The sequence below is a fragment of the Mustelus asterias genome, chromosome 5 (genome assembly GCF_964213995.1).
Source record: "Mustelus asterias chromosome 5, sMusAst1.hap1.1, whole genome shotgun sequence".
Classification (NCBI taxonomy): domain Eukaryota; kingdom Metazoa; phylum Chordata; class Chondrichthyes; order Carcharhiniformes; family Triakidae; genus Mustelus; species Mustelus asterias.
The window spans coordinates 48,174,825-48,200,675 of record NC_135805.1 but is presented as its reverse complement, the minus strand read 5'-3'; the positions used below and the strand labels follow the sequence as shown (position 1 = coordinate 48,200,675).

At 42.3% G+C, this 25,851-nt stretch overlaps 1 protein-coding gene across 21 annotated transcripts in view; it reads left to right on the top strand.

Annotated features, from left to right (window-relative positions):
- The first annotated feature begins 18,666 nt into the window (after nucleotides 1–18,666).
- The window catches only part of eya4 (EYA transcriptional coactivator and phosphatase 4), a 428,611-nt gene continuing 421,426 nt past the window's right edge, over nucleotides 18,667–25,851 (top strand). For 12 of the 21 annotated variants that reach the window (XM_078212510.1, XM_078212509.1, XM_078212508.1 and 9 more), the window contains exon 1: nucleotides 20,501–20,590. In XM_078212510.1, coding sequence (XP_078068636.1) covers nucleotides 20,510–20,590 — 81 coding nt within the window. In that variant the 5' untranslated portion in view covers nucleotides 20,501–20,509. Of the gene's footprint in view, nucleotides 19,734–20,490; nucleotides 20,591–25,851 lie in introns of those variants that run through there. The other 9 variants (XM_078212547.1, XM_078212540.1, XM_078212519.1 and 6 more) reach the window with 6 other exon arrangements.

Below are 25,851 nucleotides of genomic sequence, written 5' to 3'. Positions count from 1 at the left end.
GGCTTTGACAAGGTATGAAGCCAACTGGTTCTGACAGACCCCAAGCTGAATGTCAGGGAGTATGTTTGTAGATATACCAGAACAATTTTCCACATTGACAAGTAGATGGCAGTGTCATTGCTGCACTCAAATTGTTTAGCTGGAGCTGAAGCGTGGGGGTGGTGTTGATTGGTTAATCCTGGTACTTTTTTCTGCATGCATAATCATTTAGGCTGTTGCAAAAACATGCTGCCGTTATAAACCAAAATGCTAGGTTTACTGACAAATCTTCATGCATTTATTATTTTGGGTTTTTTTGCAACATATGCATTGATGGTGATATCAGGTAATTCATTGTAAAAGATGTTCACACTACAATTCATCTGTTGTATTTGATACCATTATGTAGTAAACTGTGCAAAATGGAAGGTGAAAAACCTGCATTTATATCGTCAGTAACCCTGCAGATAGTGCACAGTGTAGATACACATGGTTGTGGCTAAACCAGTCCTTTTGCTCCAGGATAGCTTTCCGTCAGTGTCCTGTGCGTTCACAGTCAGATGCACCAACGTCAATCATAGAAAATCATAGAAACCCTACAGTGCAGAAGAAGGCCATTCGGCCCATCGAGTCTGCCCTGACCACAATCCCACCCAGGCCCTACTCCCACATATTTTACCTGCTAATCCCTCTAACCTACGCATCTCTGGACTCTAAGGGGCAATTTTTAACCTGGCCCGCACATCTTTGGACTGTGGGAGGAAACCGGAGCACCCGGAGGAAACCCACGCAGACACGAGGAGAATGTGCAAACTCCACACAGACAGTGACCCGAGCCGGGAATCGAACCTGGGACCCTGGAGCTGTGAAGCAGCAGTGCTAACCACTGTGCTACCGTGCCGCCCAAAACCCAAAACAATTTGAGTCAAGCCGGTGTTCTTCTCTGACCACTGCCTCCTACTGGGCGACTGTCACTTGACCATAGGGTTGGCAGGGGGCATGGAAGCTGAACCTCAAGGAACTTATAAGGGTCTTCCACTCAGATCCATCATCGGTGCGCAGGCTCCTAAACGTCTGCGACCAGTTCAAATTGGCCTAGGGAACCAAGGTAAATCGTGGCAAGAGTGAGGCCATGTTCTTTGGGAACTGGGATGACCAATCCTTTATCCCCTTCACTGTCAAGTCAGATTACCTGAAGGTGCTGGGGATATCATTCAGAGCAGCTGGGGCTTGTGCCAATACCTGGGAGGCAGAAACTGTACATGTGGGATCTCCATTGCAGTTAAGAACTTGGTCATCAGGTGTGAGGTGGCCTTGGTATTTCTGTACATGCCACAGGTCTGGCCCATTCCTCATTCCTGCGCTGTTCCAATCTTTCTGTTATGACAATTTGAAATATTTTGTAATGTTTCTCAGATGTTTTATGAATAAAGTATAATTTTGCAAAAACAATTTTATAGTGCATTCACAATCCCAGAATATTCCAAAGCACTAAGAAGTGTTGTGACTATTATAATGTAGGAAAAACGGCAGGCAATTTACACACAGCAAGATCACTCAACACCAGTGAGATAATGACAGACAAATCAATTTTAGTTTTGCTGATGGATAAATTTTGGTCAGGACTCTGCAGACAATTCTCCTATTTCTTTGAAGTGATGTCATGGGATCAGTTACATCCAGCTGAGAAGACAGACGGGGTCTCTGACAGTGCAGCACCCCGTTAAGTACTGCACTGAAGCATCAGCCTTGATTTTGTGATCAAATCTTTGGTATGGATTTGAATGCGGTAAATTCTGACTCTGGTTTCCACTGAAGTAAATTGTACATTAGATGTGTGAATTTTGTGCACCAATTTCTGAAATGCTAATTTTCTGAATAAAGGAAAGGATAAGTATTATTGCTGAAAATAATGACTCTGCATCTCTTCTTTTTTTCCCCTAGCAATCAAACTGCTGCACAATTTCAACGCCTTTAATTTCAGATTTTTCTCATTTGTTTTTCATTTTTATCTCCCCAAAATATAACTGGGGAATGATGTGTCTTTCTGTTCACCAACTGGACATGAAATGGCATCTGTGGAATTGGCTTCATAAAAACTATTATCCATTGCTGGTCCATGTTTTTCTTTTTCTGTTAGTCTGCTGGGTTCGAACAATGTAGTGCCATGTTTCATGGCAGATTTCCAAATTAAACTGGCTTTGGCCCTTTTATTTGTGGCTTCTGAATGAATGCTGTATTCTTTAAGTCTTTGGATCAGGTTATTGTTAAAAATGTAAACGGGTGGTGCTTTGTTCACATTGAGGCTGGGGCACATTATTATTGAAGAACAGTGCACTGGAACCACCAAAGATTGAAACATTCCCCGCCCCACCCCACCCCAAATGTCTTTGTATCCTGTGACATATGAAACAGTGACAAATGAAGGCAGATGTATAGCCTTCTGCTTTCTGTTCATTCTGTGTCTCTGACCCAGAACCCAGAAGTAGGGCAAGTGTAATGTGTTTCAGCGGGAGAACCTTGGGGTGATAATGATCATATAATTAGATTGAAAGTTGTCATGGAAAGGGACAAAGAAAAATAAAAGGTCAAAATGCCCAACTGGAAGGAAGTAAATTTCATTAGCACAATTAGCCTGGAAATAGATTGGCTAGGAAAACAGTAAATGAACACTGTAAGCCCTTCAAGGTCGTGATAATTTGAGTGCAAACCAAACATATTACCAGAAGAAAGAAAGATGAGGCACCCATGTTAGGGACCCCACTGTATGTTTCTCTCCAGTCAAAATAACACCCCTTCACCATTAATCTTTGCCTCCAATCCCTTGGCCAGTTACATACTAAAGTTATCACCACCACACCAATATCTTGTGCTTCAAAAATACAAATAAGTTTGTTCTGTGGTAATTACTAAAATCATTTGAAAGTCCACATATGGGGCAGCACGGTGGCACAGTGGTTAGCACTGCTGCCTCACAGCACCAGGGACCGGGTTCGATTCCCGGCTTGGGTCACTGTCTGTGTGCAGTTTGCACATTCTCCCCGTGTCTGCGTGGGTTTCCTCCGGGTGCTCTGGTTTCCTTCCACAGTCCAAAGATGTGCAGGTTAGGTGGATTGGCCATGCTAAATTGCCCCTTAGTGTCAGGGGGACTAGCTAGGGTAAATGCATGGGGCTATGGTGATAGGGCCTGGATGGGATTGTGGTCGATGCCGACTTGATGGGTCGAATGGCCTCCTTCTGCACTGTAGGATTCTATGATTCTATATACATCTACTGCATTACCTTCATTACTAAAGGAATTAATTATTTCCATATCTGCAAAGTGAAAGAATCATGAGAATTTTTAATGCTAGAGAGATAATAACATTGTAAAAGCTACATATTATGTGGTGTCACATGCACAAGCGAGTGTTGTTGGGAACCCTTGCAGAAGTCAGAGGGAAGTAAAGTGGGGACAGAAACAAAAGGCAGCAAGGGGAAAAGTGGAAGGCAGAGAAACCAAAGACAAAAATCAAGAAGGACCACAGTAAAGAATACAGAAACTATGGAGAACTCAGTGAATGGGTCCAGTAAGGCTCAGGGAAGTAAAACAAAGGGAGAGTGTACAAAACATGACATGACAGATGGTCTGAGGTGTGTTTGCTTTAACGCAAGGAGTATGACACTTAAGACAGATGAATTTAAAGCTTAGATTACTACATGGAACTATGATGTTGTGACAATTACAGAGACTTGGATGACAGAAGGGCAGGACTGGCAGCTTAGCATTCCAGCATTTAGATGCTTCAGGTGAGATAGAGAGGGTGACAAAAGAGATGGGGGTGTTGCATTACTGCTTATGGAGAATGTCACAGCTATATAGAGGGAGGACACCTTGGTAGGATCATGCAGTGAAGCCATATGGGTAGAACTCAGCGACAGGAGCGATGCAATCACACAGTTGTCCCACTAAGAATGGGCAATAAGTGCTGGTCAGCCAGCGATGCCCATGTCCCATGAATGAATAAAAATAAACTGAAGACAAAAATGAGAGAAGAAACTCTACCATTCAGTTTCAACACGCTGGTTGTTCTGTGGATCACTTTCAGAACTTTGCTTTATATATATAAGTTTGTTTTGTCTTTCTCACAATAAAGTTGCTCCACAACTGAACTTTCATTGTTACGTCCAATCCTGTACGAGCAAAGGTTATAAATCCTTACATTGCCTCTCTCTGTTCCTTCCTCATTCAGATGTGGCTTGTCTTTAACAAATCCATCATTGCTGTCCTTTATTATCCCATTATTCTCCAAGTGCAAGTAATTGTGTCTTTGTCAATTGTCTGTGGCAGTTTTCCACCATTTATTTAGAATGATTGGCCAATAATTACCAGTTCATCAATTTCAATTTCCTTGAGTAGAGATGTAATATTTGGAACTCTCCAATTCTTTAGCACCGTTGCCCTATTTAAGGAGGATTGAAGAATTGTGGTCAGGGTTCCTGTTGCCTCCAGCCTTGTATCACTGTTACCTAAGGTGCAGTTAAAAACAAAATGGTGGAAATACTCAGCAATTGGGGCAGCATCTGTTGAGAGAGAAACAGAGTTAATGTTTCAGGTCCCTGAATATTTCTAGCATTTTCAATTTTTATTTTAAGCTGGAGGGCAGCATGGTGGCACTGCTGCCTCAGCGCTGGGACCCAGGTTCAATTCCGGCCTCAGGTCACTGTCTGTGCGGAGTTTCCACATTCTCCCTGTGTCTGCGTGGGTTTCTTCTGGGTGCTCTGGTTTCTTCCCACACTCCAAAGGTGTGTGGATTAGGTTGACTGGCCATGCTAAATCGCCTCTTTCTGTCAGGGGGATTAGCAGGGTAAATACGTGGGGTTACGGGTGTAGGGCATGGGATTGTTGTCAGTGCAGGCTCAATAAGCCAATTGGCCTCCTTCTGCACTGTAGGGATTCTCTTTCTAGCATCCACAATATTTAACTTTGGTAATCAAGGCGATATCCTATGTGACCAGGTGATGTGTTAATTGGTGATGCCAATCCAGTTAACACATCCTTTTCTATCTCCATACCTCTACCCACCCCACTCCGGGATTCTGGCATTAATTTGACCCTATTTTATGAAGACATGCCCTCAGTCTCTCTCAGGTTCGCCAGCAGCCCTGGCCCACTCGTTCTTGTCTTTAATCAGCACCATATAACTATCCTTTTCCTTATTTGTTTATGAAAGATTTTTGATTTCCCTTCCAAGTTATCCACTAATTGCTCCCATGCTCTTCCTTTGTCCGTCTTGTATTCTCTCATTTGCCCCTGCAATCTTCATATTCTTGATTTTTGATTGTATTCTGTCCCTGACATTTATCATCAATGGCTTGTCTATTTTGTTTTTAACTCTATTTTCTTTAGCATCCAGAGATGTCTAGCTTTGGAGGCCATCTTCCCCCCTTACTGGAATATGCTTGATTTGCACCACACTGCACCCTTGCCAACAACTCTCCCCCTCCCTGGCCCCTGTTCTTCACCCAACTCATGTTCTCACAAAACTATTTGCTTCCACATTGCCCACGTCAATCTGCTGCTAAAACGATTTGTCATCATCACTTCGAAATTTGCTTACTCCAACACTTTCTCATCCAGCCTCCATTCCTGCACTCTCATCCAAACCTTTGCTGCAACATCTTTATCAACAGCAGTGCAAATTTAAAATCAGCAACCTCGTGTTTCAATCAGGCTGACCAACTCCTTTGGGGGAAAGTAATAAGGCACAGTTTGGCATGAAGGGACTGTACCACTGGGTAGGGGCTGCTGGCGAACCTGGGAGGGGGTTTGGGGTACGATGCTAGCTGATCGGCCAGGCAGTCATGTTATTAACAAATATTAATATGCCTGTCAAACCAGAATGCAATTACCTAGCTGTGTTAATGAACTTTTCCATTTAGTCAAATTTGCTCATCAGCTTCTGTGTAAAACTAAAGAACTACACTTATCTCACAATGGCACAGTGGTTAGCATTGCTGCCTCACAGTTCCAAGGACCCAGGTTCAATTCCCAGCTTGAGTCACTGTCTGTGTGGAGTTTGCACGTTCTCCCCATGTCTGTGTGGGTTTCCTCCGGGTGTTCCGGTTTCCTCTCACAGTCTGAAAGATGTGCTGGTAAGGTGCATTGGCCATGCTAAGTTCTCTCTCAGTGTACCTGAACAGGTGCTGGAGTGTGGCGACTCGGGGATTTTCACAGTAACTTCATTGCAATGTTAATGTAAGCCTACTTGTGACACTAATCAATAATAATTTTTTTTAAACTTTGTAAACTTTAAACAATGTTCATATCGTCAAGGCCCAGTGTACTTTGTTCAAGTTTTGTCTGTGTTGTTTTGCCGACAAATAGCACACAGCAAGGTCCTTCAAATGTCAATGAGATAAATGACGAGGTAATCCATTTTAAGTGTTACTTGCTGTGGAACAAATATTGGTCAAAATATTCAGTGAATTGGGCCTGCTGTTCTTTGCATGGGTCTTTCACTCTCGCCTGTGAGAGGTTGGGGAGAGAACCTCGTTTTAATAACTCATTCAGAAAAATGGCACCATCGGCAGTGCAGTACTCTGTCAACACTGCATTTAAGTATGAGCTTCGATTATATGCTCAAGATTATATTCCAGCAAAAAACAAGGATTGTAAGAAAAGGGAGAACCAGCCGTGGATAACGAAGGAAATAAAGGAGAGTATTAAAATAAAAACAGCTGCGTACAGAGTGGCCAAAAATAGTGGAGAAACAAGTGATTGGGAAAAATTTAAGAAACAACAAAGAGAGACTAAGAAAGCGATAAAGAAAGGAAGGATAGACTATGAAGCTAGGCTAGCAATTAATATAAAAAATGATAGTAAAAGTTTTTATAAATATATAAAAAGGAATAGAGTGGCTAGAGTGAATGTTGGACCCTTGGAGGACGAGAGGGGGGAGTTAATAGTGGGAAATGAGGATATGGCTGAGTCTTTAAATAAGTTTTTTGTGTCGGTCTTCACGGTGGAGGACACAAATAGTTTGCCAAATATTAACGATAGAGGGTTGGCAGCAGGAGAAATACTTAATACGATTAATGTTACCAGAGAGGCAGTGCTGGGTAGACTAATGGGACTGAAGGTGGACAAGTCCCCGGGTCCGGATGGAATGCATCCCAGGGTATTGAAAGAAATGTCAGATGTAATAGTGGATGCGTTAGTGATTATTTATCAAAACTCGTTGCATTCTGGGGTAGTGCCGGTTGATTGGAAAACGGCTAATGTTACGCCGCTGTTTAAAAAAGGAAGGAGACAAAAGGCGGGTAACTATAGGCCGGTCAGCTTAACGTCTGTAGTAGGGAAAATGCTGGAATCCATTATTAAGGAGGAGATAGCAGGGCATCTGGATAGAAATGGTTCGATCAATCAGACGCAGCATGGATTCATGAGGGGAAAGTCGTGCTTGACGAACATGTTGGATTTTTATGAAGATGTGACGAGGGCGGTTGATGGAGGAGAACCGGTGGATGCGGTGTTTTTGGATTTCCAAAAGGCGTTTGATAAGGTGCCCCATAAAAGGCTGCTGAAGAAGATTAGGGCACACGGAGTTGGGGGTAGTGTGTTAAAGTGGATTGGGGACTGGCTATCCGACAGGAAGCAAAGAGTCGGAATAAATGGGTGTTTTTCCGGTTGGAGGAAGGTAACTAGTGGCGTGCCGCAGGGATCGGTACTCGGGCCGCAACTGTTTACCATTTATATAGATGATCTGGAGGAGGGGACGGAGTGTAGGGTAACGAAGTTTGCAGACGACACAAAGATAAGTGGAAAAGTGAATCGTGTGGAGGACGGAGAAGATCTGCAGAGAGATTTGGACAGGCTGAGTGAGTGGGCGAGGATATGGCAAATGGAGTATAACGTTGAGAAATGCGAGGTTATACACTTTGGAGGAAATAATAACAAATGGGATTACTATCTCAATGGAAACAAATTAAAACATGCTACCGTGCAAAGGGACCTGGGGGTCCTTGTGCATGAGACGCAAAAGCCCAGTCTGCAGGTACAACAGGTGATCAAGAAGGCAAATGGGATGTTGGCCTATATTGCGAGGGGGATAGAATATAAAAGCAGGGATGTCTTGATGCACCTGTACAGGGCATTGGTGAGGCCGCAGCTGGAATACTGTGTGCAGTATTGGTCCCCTTATATGAGGAAGGATATATTGGCATTGGAGGGAGTGCAGAGAAGGTTCACCAGGTTGATACCGGAGATGAGGGGTTTGGATTATGAGGAGAGGCTGAGGAGATTGGGTTTGTACTCGTTGGAGTTTAGAAGGATGAGGGGGGATCTTATGGAGACTTATAAGATAATGCGGGGGCTGGATAGGGTGGAGGCGGAGAGATTCTTTCCACTTAGTAAGGAAGTTAAAACTAGAGGACACAGCCTCAAAATAAAGGGGGGTCGGTTTAAGACAGAGTTGAGGAGGAACTTCTTCTCCCAGAGGGTGGTGAATCTCTGGAATTCTCTGCCCACTGAGGTGGTGGAGGCTACCTCGCTGAATATGTTCAAAGCGCGGATGGATGGATTCCTGAGCGGTAAGGGAATTAAGGGTTATGGGGATCAGGCGGGTAAGTGGTACTGATCCACGTCAGATCAGCCATGATCTTATTGAATGGCGGGGCAGGCTCGAGGGGCTAGATGGCCTACTCCTGCTCCTATTTCTTATGTTCTTAAGTGTTAGAATGGCCCAAGCACTCAGAATTATCTTCACTCAGATGCAATAAATTATACAGGTTCATGGCCTATGTATTGACTTTGAATCAAAGGAGTTGGGATTTAATTAGCAGTTTAAATTCACATTAACAAAGAAAAGTCATCTAAACTAGTACAGATACCACCTAACCAATGTATAATATAATACGGAATTACCGTGTACTGAACTTAATCTCCACAGCCAAGTGAATCCATCCGGCAATGCTTTCAATCAGGCCTAATAGACAGCACAGCTGGAAACTCCTGAACATTAGTCTATATCTCTAACCACTTATATTTAAGGACGTTGAAACAGAGTAAATAACAGAGAAGGAAATATGTGAATTAAAGTCAAATTAGGCGCGGAACGAGAAGTCAAGGGAGGGAATGGAAAAGACACAATTAGGAGAGAGATTAAGGACAGAAACCAAAGGTAGAAAAAATGTGAATGTGGTAACTTTAAAAACCTCTCGGGACATTTTTTTTCTACTTGCAGGCGTGAGGCTCTGCAGTTTTATTCCTCCCTTTCCGGGTTTTCAATGTTGAATGGTGTCAGGACTGTAACCTACATCATTATCCCCCTCCTTACCACATGAATTACCAACCCGAATGGCTGCAGCGAGATGAATTTGTACTCATGGGGCAAATCTCAGAAACTTCATGACAAGCAATAGTGAGGTTCATGCCGCGATGGTCATCTTTTAGGTCTTAGCAAGGCTGCTGACCAATCTCTCAGCAATGTCCAAAATCGGAACTTATGGTGCATCTCTTTGCCAGTTTTATGGCGGGACTCCGTCCACTCGCCATTTCTGGAGTAAACTATATGCAATTCTGTGTAAGACACCTGACTTCAACGGATCTGTACTTGACGGAGCTTCCTTTTCTATCACTGGGCAGTTTTCCTTCTCTATCCCTGGGCAGCAATACATGTTCGTTTATAAGATTTAGTAATATTTTATGCAAGTTAAACGTTTCTCACTCTGTTGACGCGGTTTCCTTGGCACTTTTAAAAGGCTGATGAAATTCAAACCACACAGCAGGGTTTTTTGTCCAAAATTACAGAGTTGACACTCAATGAATGGGAGTTTTAATTTTACTTAAATGATTCCTATTCAGCGAAGCTGTAATGCACTCGCAGCCATCTCATTTTACCCTTACTCGTTAAGAAATGTCAGCCGGGGCTTATCTCTCTTTACATTTGTGCTGGGTATAAAGAGGATAATAATAAGCACATTTTATTTATTGTTTAAGCACATTAATGCCACCCGGTTGCTTCGCAACACACATCGCCAGGCACTCGCGCATAAAAGGCTAGATAATCTGGTTGTTTTTTTGTTCAGTTTTCACTTTGAGAGCCCAGCTGTATGTTTTGAATGTTGTGCGTTTTGACACTGAGCAAAATTTTCGCCGACGATATGCAGAGTTGCATTTTTTTAAAGTTTTATTTTAGTTTCGAAAACCAGTCCCAAATCATGCTTACCACCCCACCACCCTGCAACAAATAAAGAGAATATTCTTCTTCGAAAACTATTTTTCCGCTCATGACCTCTGCTGCAGGTACAGTCGAAGGGAATGACAGTCTGAACAATGACTGTATTAGTAGAGGATCATTTGAACAGGTTGAAAGCTATCCCCAGTGCACGTATGCAAATAATGAAGCGTAAAATGGACAGAGAGCACGGCATCGATCGGTCAGCCATGGACATGTTGGGATGTTACCTAAAATGGGGAAGAATGAAAACGGAAAATTAAAATTAGACAAAAGATATTCTCACCTTCAACATCTCCCCGTTCTGAAAAGAGAACCAATAGTATCTTTCCAAATGCTCTTTTATTTTCAAATGTGGCAGTTAGTATTAGTTCCTTCTTTTTTTCCCCCAAAGCCGCTTCTTTTACATTTAATTATTCAGCGCGCTTAACCAAGACGATTAGTTTGAAATGACAGTTGTCTCAGTTGACCCAACTTCATGGATTGTAAGCTTCACCCTAACTGCTCTCGTCCAGGCACGCTTAATGAAATGTTATATTTTGCAGGATGGGACACCGAATTAACCCACTGACTCCAGCAAATGGCATATTTAGGATAGAATTTAAAACACGCTCCGCTTACTGAGTGAGGATTCTCAAATCTGCAACCTCTGTTTTTTTTTTAATACATTGAAAGGTTTGTGAATGTGAAGCTTTTGAGTTTTAAGGCCCTGTGAAATCTTGTCCTATGGGAAGGACTTGGAGCAGTTGCTCTCATAGTGCCTCCATTGTTGGTAGATGCTGACCTTTCAGCACATGGACTGTTGACGTTGCCAATATCCTGACTTCCATCGGATGTTGTGCATTAACGGAGTCAAAGACATTGAAAGTGTCTCTTGAATTTGGTGCGGCTGTTTTCAACACATGTAATGCTCAAAAAGATTTTATGTTAACTCATTGGATTTTAGCTAAGTTCTCATTGGCGTCGGAGAAATGATCGTGACCTCTTGCTATTTTATTCCTATTTCCTTGCTGATTAAGCAAGGAAGTCACTGAAGTCATTCTCTGGGTTATAAATAAATGACTGAGTATGTAAAGATGACACCTTTTGTAAGACAAGCCGTTCTATTATAGAGGCTGTCTTAAAAGCATTAGATAGCTACTGTTCAGTGGAGGAATATAATATCACTGGGTTCGCCATGATGATCATAAATAAAATATAGAGTGTGCAAATATGACACCTTCTGTTAAACTTGTCTTTTGTATTATACAAGTTAAAGTACTAAAACACTTTGCCACCTGGAAAAGGGCCCTTTGATATTCCACATTTAAATAGGAACACTGCAGTAGTTTCTATTGAATACAGTTCCACTCTATAACCGCTTGCATGCCCCTCAGCTCTGCCCCAAACCCAATTCAAGCGTGGTATACTAACCTCTCAACGTAAGCTATGGACTTGGCATGGTATTGGAAGCTAACTGTTTATCCACGAGGAGTAGGAAGGAACAATGGTCCCGGGGTCCAAAAGTACAACACGATAATGATGATCCCATTTGTTGTTTTGAAGCCACCAAATTGTTGAGCCTATTTCAAATTCTTTTCTTTGTTTGACGTTTTAGCAACTTTAATTACATTGCCTGGTTTCCAGCAATATGCACATGAAAGCAACCTCTGGCTAATCTGCCTCTGGCTAATATCAATTATGCTTAAATGTACTCGGCCATTGGGCAAGAAGTCATTGTATATCTATTTTAAAAAGGGATAAGGGGATATGGGGAACAGGTGGGAAGGTGTATTTGAGACCAGGGAGAGATGAGCCATGATCTGATTGAACGGCAGAGCAGGCTCCATGGGCTGTATTTGCCTACTTCTGCCCCGAATTCCTGTGTTCCTATTACATTAAGCCAGCACCAATCAGCTAGTCAGTGCTTGCCTCCAAATATTAGGAAATTGCAGGAGCGCATTTTAATTTCAAATAAATTCCCAACAAATGTATGATTGCATTGTATTCAACAGCCAATGTTGTTCCTTTGTTTAAGAAGGGTAACAAGAATAATCCAGGTAATTACAGGCCGGTGAGCCTTACATCAGGGAAATTATTGGAGAGGATTCTCCGAGACAGGATTTATTCCCACTTGGAAATAAGTGGACGTATTAGTGAGAGGCAACATGGTTTTGTGAAGGGGGGTCATGTCTCACGAACTTGATCGAGTTTTTCGAGGAAGTGACAAAGATGATTGATGAAGGTAGGGCAGTAGATGTTGTCTACATGGACCTCAGTAAGGCCTTTGACAAGGTCCCTCAAGGCAGACTGGTGCAGAAGGTGAAGTCGCATGGGATCAGAGGTGAGCTAGCAAGGTGGATACAAAACTGGCTTGGTCAAAGAAGACAGAGGGTAGCAGTGGAAGGGTGTGTTTCTGAATGGAGGACTGTGACAAGTGGTGTTCCTCAGGGATCAGTGCTGGGACCTTTGCTGTTTGTAATATATATCAATGATTTGGAGGAAAATGTAACTGGATTGATTAGTAAGTTTGCGGACGACACAAAGGTTGGTGGATTTGCGGATAGCGATGAGGACCATCAGAGGATACACCAGGATATAGATCAGTTGGAGACTTGGGCGGAGACATGGCAGATGGAGTTTAATCCGGACAAATGTGAGGTAATGCATTTTGGAAGGTCTAATACAGATAGGGAGTATACAGTAAATGGCAGAACCCTTAAAAGTATTGATAGGCAAAGGGACCTGGGTGTACAGGTACATAGTTCACTGAAAGTGGTAATGCAGGTGGAGAAGGTAGTCAAGAAGGCATACGGCATGCTTGCCTTCATCGGCCGGGGTATTGAGTTTAAAAATTGGCAAGTCATGTTGCAGCTTTATAGAATCTTAGTTAGGCTGCACTTGGAATATAGTGTTCAATTCTGGTCGCCACACTACCAGAAGGATGTGAAGGCTTTGGAGAGGGTACTGAAAAGATTTACCAGGATGTTGCCTGGTATGGAGGGCATTAGCTATGGGGAGAGGTTGGAGAAACTTGGTTTGTTCTCACTGGAGCGACGGAGGTTGAGGGAAGACCTGATAGAAGTCTATAAGATTATGAGAGGCATGGACAGAGTGGATAGTCAGAAGCTTTTTCCCAGGGTGGAAGAGTCAATTACTAGGGGGCATAGGTTTAAGGTGTGAGGGGCAAGGTTTAAAGGAGAAGTACGAGGCAGATGTTTTACACAGAGAGTAGTGGGTGCCTGGAACCCGTTGCCGGGGGAGGTAGTGGAAGCGGATACAGTAGTGACTTTAAACGGTGTCTTGACAAGTACAAGAATAGGATGGGAATAGAGGGATATGGTCCCCAGAAGGGTAGGGCGTTTTAGTTAAGTCGGGCAGCATGGTCGGTGTAGGCTTGGAGGCCGAAGGGCCTGTTCCTGTGCTGTAATTATCTTTGTTCTTTGTTCAATGTTTGGGTAAACTCCTGCATGAAAAAACAATGTGCTAAAAGGTATCATCTATACAGTCCACACATTTTCTATAATTGTTACTGTCGAGAACAAGAGGTCATAGTTTTAGGATAAGGGGTGGCAGATTTAAAACAGAGATTGAGGAGAAATTAATTCTCTCAAAGGGTCCTGAGTCTGTGAAATTCATCTCTCCAGAGCGTGGTGAATTTGAATAAATTTAAGGAAGAGGTGAACAGATTTTTAATTAGTAAGGGTTTGAAGGGCTACGGTGAATGAGCAGATAAGTGGAATTGAGGCCAAGATGAGATCGTATGGCAGAGCATGCTCGAGGGGCTGAATTGCCCTCTCCTGCTCCTCGTTCTTATGATTCTGATGATAACATCCTGTCCTAAAACTTCTTGTACTGGGCATAACCAAGAAGCAGTATGGGAGCTTGATTGGAGCAGCAGTAAATTAGAAATAAGATATCATTAACAAATATATGGAAGGGAATGGATTGATAACCATCCATTGGTCCTGGGTTATAGATTAGCATTATCCAAAATGTCATTTCTAGGCAATCGTACATGAAGTGTAAAATGCATAGAAAGGGTGGTTGAGGTGGGTCCTGACTGTTCCAAATAGTTAAAACGGATCGGCTAAACATCACCAAAATTATTCAAAATAAACGGAAGATATGCATTTGCCATTTTACACTTAGCTGCCAGAAATATGATTAGGGTAATATTATTCAAGTGCTTGTGCAAGTTTCTGAATCATGCAATTAAAATGCCTTTCAGTAGAAATTAAAGGCTATTTTTCTATTTGTAATTGGTATTTTCATTTTGGTCGCATTTTACACTTCAGAGTACATTATCTTTTGTATTCTTTCACAGGATGTGGGCATCACTGCCAGGTCATTGTCTATTGCCAATCACTTATTGCCATGAGAAGGTGGCGGTAAGCCATCTTCTTGAACCACTGCAGTCCATGTGGTGTAGGTATGCCCATAGTGCTGTTAGGGAGGTAGTTCCAGGATTTTGACCCAGGGACAGTGAAGGAACTGTGATATTGTTCCAAGTCAGGATGGTGTATGGTTTGGACGGCAACTTTCAGGCAGTGGTGTTCCCAGGAGAGGTCCTTTAGGAGGTGCTGCCTAAGGAGCCCTGGTGAGTTGCTACAATGCATCTTGCAATTGTACACACTGCCATCACTGTGCGTTAGTGGTGGAGGGAGTGAATGTTGAAGTGGTGGATGGGAGCTAATCAAGAGGGCTGCTTTGCCCTGGATGGTGTCAACCTTCTTAAGTGTTGATGGAGTTGCACTCATTCAGGTAATATTCCATCAGACTCCTGCTTTGTGCCTTGTAGAGGGCTTTGGGAAGTTAGGAGGTAAGTTACTCACCACAGAATTCCCACCCTGTGACCTGCTGGTGCAGTTCAGTTTCTGGTCATTGTGACAGCCAGGATGTTGATAGTGGGAGATTCAGTGTTTCAATGCCATTGAATGTTATGGGGAGATGGTTAGATTCTGTCTTGTTAGAGATAGTCATTGCCTGGTACTTGTCTGGTGCAAATGTTACTTGCCACTTGTCAGCCCAAGATTGAATGTTGTCCAGGTCTTTCTGGATTTGGACATAATTTGCTTCAGTATCTGAAGAGTCATGAATGGTGCTGAACATCGTGCAATCATCAGCAAACATCCCAACATCTGAGCTTATGATGGAGGTAAAGTCCTTGGCACCAGGGAGCCGGGTTCGATTCCCAGCTTGGGTCACTGTCTGTGCAGAGTCTGCACATTCTCCCCGTGTCTGCCTGGGTTTCCTCCGGGTCCTCCGGTTTCTTCACACAGTCCGAAAGACATGCTGGTTAAGTGTATTGGCCATGCTAAATTTTCCCTCAGTGTACCCGAACAGGTGCTGGAGTGTGGCAACTGGGGGATTTTCACAGTAACTTCATTGCAATGTTAATGTAAGCCGACTTGTGAAACTAATAAATAAACTACGATGAGGAACTTCTGCAGCAATATGCCAGCACTGAGATAATTAACCTCCAACAACAACAACCATCTTCCTTTGAGTTATATATGACTCCAACCAATGGAGAACTTTCCCCTTGATTCTGTTCAACTCTAGTTTTGTTACGATCTTGATGCCACACCCAGTCAAATGCTACCTTGATGTCACAGGCAGTCACTCTCACCTCACCTCTTGAATTTGGCTCTTTTGTCCATGTTTGGACCAAGGCTGTAATGAGGTGAGGAGTTAAATAATCCTGGCAGAACCCAAACTAAGCAGCAGTGAACAGGTCATTGCTGAGTATTGCCACTTGATAGCATCTTTGATGACATTTTCCATCAATTTGCTGATGATCGGGAGAACGCTGATAGAATGGTAATTGGCCTGATTGGGTTTGTCTTGCTTTCTGTTAACAGGGTATATCTGGGCAATCTGCCATATTGTCAGGTCGATGCCAGTGTTGTAGCTCTACTCGAACAGCAAATATAATTTTGGCATTTATTGCAAGGGGAATAGAATATACAAGTCGGGAAGTTTGGCTATAATTATACAGAGTGTTGGTGAGGCCACATTTGGAATTCTGTGTACAGTTTTGGGCTCCTTATTTAAGAATATAAAGACGTTAAAAGCAGTTCAGAGAAGGTTCACTCGACTGACACAGGAGATGGGGGTTTTATCTTATGATGAAAGGTTAGGCATGCTGTACTTGTTTCTACTGGAATTTAGAAGAATGAAAGGTGGTCTTATTGAAACATAAAAGATCCTGAGGAGCCTTGACAAGGTGGATACTGTAAGGATGTTTCCACTTGTTAGAGAGACTACAACCAGGGGACACAGAATAAAAATAATGGGTCTCTCACTTAGAACAGAGATGAGAACTTTTTTTCTCCCAGAGGGAGAACTTTGAAACTCTCTTAGGGGAAGCAAATACTTAGTGGTATTATCGCTTACCTATTAATCCAAAAACTCAGCTAATGTTCTGGGGACCCAGGTTCAAATCCTGCCATGGCAGATGGTGGAATTTGAATTGACTAAAATATATCTAGAATTAAGAATCTACTGATGACCATGAAAGCATTGTCATCTGATTCACTAATGTCCTTTTGGCAAAGAAATCTGCTGTTCTTACCTGGTCTAGCCTATATGTGACTCCAGAGCCACAGCAATATGGTTGACTCTCAACTGCCCTCTTAAATTGCCTAGCGGGCCACTCGGTTGTATCAATTGCTCAAGAAGGCAGCCAACTTGCCCTTCTCAAGGGCAACTAGGGATGGGCAGTAAATGCTGGCCAGCCAGCGACGCCCATGAATAAAAAAAAACTCTGACAGCAGGAAGATGTTGTTTGCATTGGCTTTTCTCACTTCATTTTCCCCAATGGCTCCACTCCAGACATCAGAGTCAGGGGCAACCCTGGCATGAAAGACCCCATTGAAGGATGGTCTTTTTTTCTTTTTGGGATGGCAGTGGGGACTTTTTCAAGGTCCACCTTCATTGCAGTCAAGGGTTAAGGCATGAGTTGCATACTGATTATTGCTGAGCTGTAGGTGAAGTGCCATGAGTCTTTCATTTGTGCAATTGGGAAGTTCCGGCAGTGCACCCTAGATACTATTCCAGAGGGCAAAATCAACTCCGTGGACATGAGGGTTTCCTTTCCAGTGGATGGTACATGCCTCTGCTTATTCCTTAAGCTGCCCCTTCCCAGGAAGGCATTTCTCATTGAGAGCAGCAATATCAATTTGGAGTCTTGAGTTTTGATAATTGCCACGATACGGCTGCTGTTTTGCTTTCTGGATGGTCACTCTTGCGATTATCCACATGTTCTAACATTTCACATTGTAATATGTAAGTTTTATTTCGTTGATCATATCAATAGCGATCCTGCAGGGTATGGTTCCCCAACCAGGAGAAAGTGAAGAGTTTACCTTCAGGGCACCAGTACCAGCAACCTTCCAATTTAGAGTGAGCAGAGGATGTCTTGAGAAGGAATGATCAGTCACTGATGCTGCTGCACAAAGGCACCTCCATCCCAACACCAATGTCCACCAATATTCATGCATGTGTTTCCTGTTTGCAGATTTTTGACTAAGGATTTCCAGGTTCACAGCCCTGTCCCAGCGGTCAATCCTCCATCACCACAGGACTCGGAAGTGGACCCTGACAGAAGTCTGCATGTGACTTTGTTTCATGGGGATATTGAGTCATTCTCAGCGTCCACACAATCTTGACCAGTTGGTGATCAGATTTTGGCAATGTATCAGTGACTGGGACCCCAACCTGCTGCTGCAGCTGACGAGAGACACAATCTTCCTGTTTTGTCTTTTGAGAACTTTTGGACTTTGTTCAGTTTTTAATTACTAGAAGCATTCTTCAATCAATTAAATTCTATGTTTTGCAAGAAATATGTTGAAACAGCTTTTAATCACATCTATTTTTGCTAATTCTGTTCTTTAAATAAAACAAGGATTATTTTAGAACATATACAAATGTTACTAGTTTAAAAATCCCCATGAATAGTTCCTAGCTACACAACCTATGATACAACACGAACCAATTGTCTATTTATTTTCAATTTAGAAAATGTTGGATATTATTTTTCAACTTAAGAGAATTTAGTTAGTCTACCGTGGCATGGAGCCACTTATCAGTGTAGTCAGTTAGTATCAATATACCTTTGCAGTTCATAAATATCCTTGAACCTGATCTGAATGAAACGTGTTGGAGTATAATCCTACAGAGAGGGTCATAAAGAAACACATGGCGGAGCTTCCTGCAGTTGTACATGCGCACATCCATATATCCAGAACAGTTTAAATCCTCCAGTATCCCGACATACTCTACTCCCAAGATTGGACATAGATTCATCTATTAAATGGCAACCGAGAATGTTGTAAAATCCAAAACACATACCGTATTAAACAGCGAAAACAAACTTGCATTGTAGAACATCACATGCAAAACTACATTAACTTTTTTGTTTCTAATGTGCTTGCTTTCTAGCGACAGAAAGGCGCGGCTTTGTACTGTAGTGTTTTGATTAGTTTGTGAGACTTAAAACTGTAACGAGCGTGGTGCCGCACAGGAGAAGTTTGGAGACGGAGAGAAAAAGACAGGAACTGAGTGCGAGCCCACAGGCAGGCAGCTAGGAACCGAGCCCAGGGTCAGTGAGTGATACAGGGGAGCTGAGCCCGACACAGGGTCAGATACACGGGGAATAGAGCGCGAGCTCAGGGTCAGATACAGGGGGGTCTGAGCGAGAGCCCAGGGTCAGTGAGTGAGAACACGGGGACTGAGCCCGGGAACAGTGGGTGATACAGGGGGACTGAGCGCGAGCCCAGGGTCTGATACGCGGGGACTGAGCGCGACCCCAGGGTCAGTGAGTAATACAGCGAAACTGAGTGCGAGCCCAGAGTCAGATACAGAGGGACTGAGCCCCAGGGTCAGTGTGTGATACAGGGAGACTGAGCGCGACCCCAGGGTCAAATACACAAGGACTGAGCGCGAGCCCAGGGTCAGATACAGGGGCGCTGAGTGCGCGAGCCCAGGGTCAGATACAGGGGGACTGAGCGCGAGCCCAGGGTCAGATACAGGGGGACTGAGCGCGAGCCCAGGGTCAGATACGGGGGCGCTGAGTGCGCGAGCCCAGGGTCAGATACAGGGGGACTGAGCGCGAGCCCAGGGTCAGATACAGGGGCGCTGAGTGCGCGAGCCCAGGGTCAGATACAGGGGGACTGAGCGCGAGCCCAGGGTCAGATACAGGGGGACTGAGCGCGAGCCCAGGGTCAGATACAGGGGGACTGAGCGCGAGCCCAGGGTCAGATACAGGGGGACTGAGCGCGAGCCCAGGGTCAGATACAGGGGGACTGAGCGCGAGCCCAGGGTCAGATACAGGGGCGCTGAGTGCGCGAGCCCAGGGTCAGATACAGGGGGACTGAGCGCTACTCACATAGACGCATATGTGCAATGCTATAGACAAACCGAGGATAGCAAAACCAAAACAGTCCCCCATTTTACTTCCCCGCCCCTTCGGTCCCAGCTTCAAAGAAGACCTGAGCAATCAACTGTTTCCAGGAAGACAATTTGAGGTGAAGAAACTGGAATTGTATTGAGAAAGTAAGTTTTCATGTCTTATATATGTTACATATACATTTATCTACAAAACATAGTCGCCTCGCAAAACTATCGTGCCTGGCTTTCGTTCATACTCGGGTGAGAATTAATTTCAAAGCTGTCAACTTAACCCCTAAACGCGTGCTTAAAGAAAGAAACGTGTGTTATAGAATTGTAAAACCGTGTGACAATTCGGTTCAAATTCCGGAAATTGTGGATAGATAATTTTGGATTGGTTATATAAAGCACCGCTGAATATGCAGAGGCTGTTTCCGAGATGGTTTTCTTTGCTGGTGGTGTTTGGAGGCCTGTTATTGTATTGTGGAAGTGCACGTGTATTTAGTGTTTATGTCTGGTGTGCTGTGAGGAGGATACTCTTACAGCACACACACATACACATCCACTGCCTCTCAGGGTAGGCTAAGCGCCGGCTCACTCTTCAAGCCCAATGGGCTGCCGTCCATTAGTTTTCTTTTCTGGCTGTCATTGCAGTCCTTTCGAATTCGATACTTGTATAAACGTACAGGTTGGATTTCAGATTAACGACACGTACTTAACAGTTATTTTCCCGACAGCGCGATTTCATTACACTCGCAACGAATAAATTGTTCTCATTTGGATCATTGTCGAGATTAGCTGTCAAGTTCCTTCACTTTTTTGCCACTTTTACATCTCGAGGGAGGCGTGGGGAGAGAGAGGGAGAGAGAGGAAAAAATATATATCATGGCCCCATTAATATCTTGTACTAAAGTAGGGTAGCATCACTTTAAATTCTGGGGATGACACGATGCATTTACGCCGAATCAGAAACACTGACAAGTCTCGGAGCTGTTGTGGAAAGTGTATTTAGAAAGTGCCCAGTAAGTATTTCCATATTTTAATGGTGCACATAAGGGTAAATGTTGTTAATTTTTTATTTGTCATCTCTCCTTTCATTGAGGGGTTCCCGCCAGCCGATAACAACATCATTTTCACGGGTTGTTTTCTGAGCACAAAGGGTTAAAACTGGTCTGGTCGAACATCTTATTTACAGCTTGCAGTTGGGCTGACAAAATACGGTAAATTGGTTAACACGCCCACCCGGGGTGGTTAATATTTCTCCTCTGTGAATCAATATTGATTGCGAGGATCAGAAGCTTATTCCAGAGAAGGAAAGGGGAGAAAAATGAGAGCTGGACCTCGATGCGGCTGCAAATTCACCAGTTGCAATACATTAGAAACTTCAGGTTCAGCGCAAGTAGGGGTTTCCATCTGCCCGTGCGTTTGATCAAATTGTTTGATCCGAGTCTGTATAGTGAAAGTATCGCACCGATTCAGTTTGGTGTTACAATCGTTTCATTTATATGTTTTGGGACTGCACAAGACGGCCATGGTGATGGACGTCCTGTAAGATAGAAAACGGTTTCTGATTTTTATATTTGCATTTATGCTCACCACGGTCACTGTTTAAAAGGCACGTCAGCGACTTAGAGTGGCCCTTAAGATATTATTTCACTGCCAACCCGCCCCCCACCCAATTTCCCATTTCCATCTCAACAGAGCACTTTCCACATAACATTGTCACATTGCAGTGAACGCGCAAACCGGATTATAATCACAGAAATAGTCGTCACAAACATCGAAAACGTTATCTGCCACCTTCTATTTTTGATCCCGTTTTGTTGAATATACGCGTATCTGGTGCCAATTAGTCGACAGTGGTGGGGATAAATGAATTTTAAGCAGAAAAAAGAAGATCGTGCCATCGGTACTTTGCACCACCAACAGCTGCTCTGCTGAACTATTGGTTTGGAAATGGTCCGCAGTTAGCACAAGGCGGTTCTGTCTGTAAGAAATAAAATATAGTCGAGGACATAATGGATGAATAGTATTAATTCCAGCGTCCCAAATATTAATACGCACGTAATAATTCACCACTACCTTTATGTTTGAAAAGGAAACGCGTTTGTTTTTTAAACGATGATTAAAACATGCTCCCAAACCCCAAGATAATCCTTGGCTGCAATATTTACACATCCGGTACCAGTGTTACGGTTTTAAACCATTACTCATAATATAACTTTCTGACCATATTGAAGAAAAAAAATGTGATGATGCAAAACACTTTTGAAAGCATTTCAAATACATAAGTGGGAAAAAGATTGTGTTGAAACTACTACTGAAACGACTTTATTCTGAAAAGACACTGGCAGAATTTTTAAAAAATGAATGAATAAAAGCATATAGGAAAGTAAAAACAAAACACTGACCTTTTTTGTAATTATATTTACTATAAAGAGCATATTTGTGATCAGTGTACTATGGAAGTTTTTTTAAACTTGCAGTATTATACTTTGAGGCAATAATAATATATAATCAAATGTCCCTGAAAGGAATTTGAATTAAACAGAAGGCATATTTAGAAAGCATCCTGTTTGTTATTTGTACTTGTTCATCAGGTCACACTGGTGTTAACATTTTGTGAAAAATTGCAAAGTTATTAATAGATGTAAACTCCAAATTCAAATTTTTAAAAATGACAGAAATGAGGGAAACTCAAAATATGGTCTTTGAGCATGTTTGAATAACTTGAATACTCTACCTCTACTGAAATAACCAGCAAGTCATTTCTTGTCACATTTGGTAGAGCAGATGAACTGGAAATAAGGCTCTTATAAGCCAACTTTTGTGATCTCACTCACCGTAGTTCTGTAATATTACTGATGTGTTCATTCTAATTCTCTGAATCGTGTAAACAACATAACATTCATTTTTAAATTAAAATATAGAATATAGACAAAAACAGTTGTAATACCCTATGTAATTAAATATATACCTATATGCAAAAGGAAAATGATGAGGATTGTATTTAGTGATCCAGTCAGCTTCAGTTGTGAAAACAAAACTTTTTTGCTTCTGTTTCCCGAAGCAATCAGTGTCCTTTAGCTATACATATGTCATCATACTTTCTCAGACCTCTGTATTTTATGTTAAATTTGCTTGTTTGATAAATATAACCTAGAAATTATTGTTTGAAATTAATGCTCAATGAACTCTTATTGCATTTCTCTATTATTTTAACAGAGGTGTTAACCTGTTTATTTTAAATGATTTAATGCCTCCATTAACATAGCGAACAGAGGAATGTTACAAGATCACGTTAAGTACTCATTCACCAATATTGTCAATGTGTTAAAGCTAGTTAATTTCAGACAGATTTGCTATTTAATGACTGAAAACAGAAATCTCTTAAAACTATATTAAATTTGAAAATTGCGAACAAATAACATAATTGTGCACAGCCATGGCTCAGTTGGTAGCAGTCTCACTTGTCAGTCACAAGGTCCTGGATTCAAGATCCACTTCAGGGTTTCTGCATGATAATTAAAGCTGACAATCTCAGTACTGAGGGAGGTACCGTCCTTCAGATGAGATTTTAAACTGAGGCTCTATCTGCCTGCTTGCGTGTACGTAAAAGATCCCATGGCACAATTTTGAAGAAGAGCAGGGGAGCTATCCCTGACCTGGCCAATATTTATCCTCGGGCGGAATTTTACCGGCATGTCCACCCGAGGTTCGTACGATCCCCCCTCACGAGGTCAATGGAAAATTCCGTTCTCCGAGCCACCCCCACCCCCCGGAATCGAGGCGGGCATGCCAGTAAAATTCCGGCCAAGCCACAAAACAGACTATCTGGTCATTATGTGTTTAATTTTTTTCTTTAATATTCACAGAACTTTTCATTTGGCAGACATAGCTCTTGGGGCTAAAGGGATCATGGGCAGCATGATGGCACAGTGGTTAGCACTGCTGCATCACAGCACCAGGGACCTGGGTTCAATTCTGGCCTTGGGTGAGTTTGCACGTTCTCCCTGTGTTTGTGTGGGTTTCCTCCGGGTGCTCCCATTTCCTCCCAAACGCCAAAGATTTCCGGGTTAGGTGGATTGGCCATGCTAAATTGTCGCTTAGTGTCAGGGGGATTAACAGGGTGAAGACGTGGGATTACGGGGATAGGGCTTAGTGGGATTGTTGTTGGTGCAGGCTCGATGGGCTGAATGGCCTCCTTCTGCACTGTAGGGATTCTATGATCACATTGCTGTATGTGGGAATTTTCTGCATACAAATTGGCTGCCATATTTCCCACATTACAAGAGTGACTACACTTCAGGAAAGTACTTCTAAAGTGCTTTAAGATGCCTGGTGATTATGAAAAGTACTATAGAATTGCAAGTCTCTTTTCTTTTTCACTGTTATAGTTGTTTCACAGACAACAGGAGTGGATTGTCATGGAAATGTAGAACCAGGGCTGAATCACTTTACTGTTAGAAAATAATTAAAATTTCAGCATTAATTTAAACCACAATTTATATTTCCAAATATACAGAAAGAAAATAGTCCAGATAAAAATCAAATCTTGTAACTTTTATCTGATCTGTGGATAATACATCACAAGGTGTGAATTATGAATGTACAAAACTGCATAGGAAGTGGCAGCAATGATGTTTATTCCACAAGTTAAGGACTTCAGGTAATTTGGTTTTAATAGTTTCCTTAAAATGCAGAATAATAATGTACTCAACCACTTCCCTTGCATTGTATAAAAATGTAAACTTTATAGTGGTTATATGTCTAACCTGACCAACCTCTTATACAAAGTAGAGTACAGTAAAAAGGGGTGTTATTATAAAATTGGATTAATAATGAGTTCAAGTTCTGTCATGACAGTGTGATAAATGTGAATTCATTTTTTAAAATATGGAAATAAATAGCAGATAGAGATGAAATTGACTAGCTGCTAGATTGTTGTAAAAAAAACCCTACCTAAGTCACTACAACAAAAATGTGCAATTTTATAGAACCTTTTTACAATAAAACATCCAAGACACTTCACAAGAGCATTATAAAGGAAAATTTGACACCAATCCACTTATTGATATTAGAGCAGATGGCCAAAAGTTTGGTCCAAGAGATAGATTTTAAAGAGGATCTTAAAGGAGGAGTGAGAAGTGAAGTGTTTCGGAAGGACATTTCAGGACTTAGGGTCAAGGCAGCTGAAGGCATGGCCACCAATGGTGAAACAGCTAAAATCAGGGATGATCAAGAGGCCAGCATTAAACCAGCACAGATATTGTGGAGGGTTGTATGGTTGGAGTGGGTTGCAAAGATAGGGAGGGCCAAGGCCAGGGAATGGTTTGAAAACAAGGATGAGAATTTTAAAATTGAGGCATTGCTATACTGGAAGCCAATTAGGTCAACTAGCACAGCGGTTGGGGGTCTATAGGTAAATTTTGACACAAGTAAGCACATGGGCAGCACAGTTTTGGATGACCTCAAGTTAACGGATGGTAGATTGTGGGAGACCAGCCAAGAGTGTGTTGGAATAGTCTGGAGGTAACAAAGGCACCGGTGGAGTTTCAGCAGTAAATAATGAACATAGCATTAATTGACTTTAGGGAAGAAATCCTGCTGTCCTTACTTGATTTGGCCTATATGTGACTACAGTCCCTTACCAACACAATGGACTCAGCTTCTCACTGAAATCGCCTAACAAGCTGTACACCATCAAGAAAGCAGCCTACCATAAACTTCTTAGGGCAGCCCGGGATGGACAATAAATTCCACCTTTGTTGTGATCCCGTCAACCTGAGAATGAGTTTTAAAAATGACTCTGTAATATGTACTACGGGTTGGTGAGAGCATGCACACAACTGTTTTTTTTTCAATTTGTAGGTATGTAATTCTACTCAGTTTGTTAACTTCACATCAAGTTGATACATATATATCTAATACAATGATTATTGTGAATACCTAGAAATGGTAAAAATGTGCTTTTTTATTTCATTACTGCATGCTATGTTGTATTATTTTGTCCCCATGGGTGGGTGTCTAAGGCACAGTATAATTTTACTGAAGTGAATAGTAATCACTTAAAAAAATTAATTTCCAAAAGTTAACCATCAAAACAACATAATAAACAGTAAATCACAGAATTAGGATCACAGAAGATATTGTAGATACTGTTGTGTAATGTCACTGATTCTTGAGTTGGTATGATGAGGAATAAGCATTTATTTCTTATTTTGTAAGCAGCATTCAAAATAAATTCTTAAAATAATGTTCTTTAAATTATGAGTATAATTTG